The sequence below is a fragment of the Haliaeetus leucocephalus genome, unplaced genomic scaffold (assembly GCF_000737465.1).
Source record: "Haliaeetus leucocephalus isolate CR32 unplaced genomic scaffold, Haliaeetus_leucocephalus-4.0 Scaffold307, whole genome shotgun sequence".
NCBI lineage: Eukaryota > Metazoa > Chordata > Aves > Accipitriformes > Accipitridae > Haliaeetus > Haliaeetus leucocephalus.
This window is the reverse complement of record NW_010972743.1, coordinates 36,115-36,576: the sequence shown is the minus strand read 5'-3', so window position 1 is coordinate 36,576 and position 462 is coordinate 36,115. Positions and strand designations below refer to the sequence as shown.

The 462-nt window shown below is 65.6% G+C and overlaps 1 protein-coding gene across 1 annotated transcript in view; it reads right to left on the bottom strand.

Moving 5' to 3' along the window:
- Nucleotides 1-462, bottom strand: part of DHX16 (DEAH (Asp-Glu-Ala-His) box polypeptide 16) — a 15,835-nt gene that overhangs the window by 8,204 nt on the left and 7,169 nt on the right. Inside the window, exon 11 of the mRNA XM_010571156.1 lies at nucleotides 251-349. Coding sequence (XP_010569458.1) covers nucleotides 251-349 — 99 coding nt within the window. The remainder of the gene's footprint in view (nucleotides 1-250; nucleotides 350-462) is intronic.

Here is a 462-nt window from a genome sequence, read left to right as displayed (position 1 = left end):
GGGGATGGGGACACCCAGGGGACATTAGGATGACACTGAAAGCATGAATAATATGAGGGGGACAGAGAAAGGGACAGCAAGGACATGGGGGGTGGCAGGGAGGTGACACGGGGACACCCACTTGCCTGGCGTGGAGGATGATGTCCCCAGGGGGCTGGGTGACACAGGGGTGCCCACGGGACATGGAGGTACTCAGGGGGGGACGTGAGAAGTGGCAGGGAGGGGACGGGGGTGACAGTGGGACACGCACCTGGCCAGTGAGGAAGACGAGGATGTCCCCGGGGGGCTGGGTGACATGGATCTGCAGCACCGACACCACGCACGCCTCCAGGTAGTCGGCCTCGGGCGCCTGGGGAGGGGACATCGAGGGGACATCAGCACCGGGTGTCCCCAGGTGTCCCTAGGCATCCCCCTGCCCCTCCTGCTGCCCAGTGTCCCCCAGTCGCCATGTCCCCCTGCATC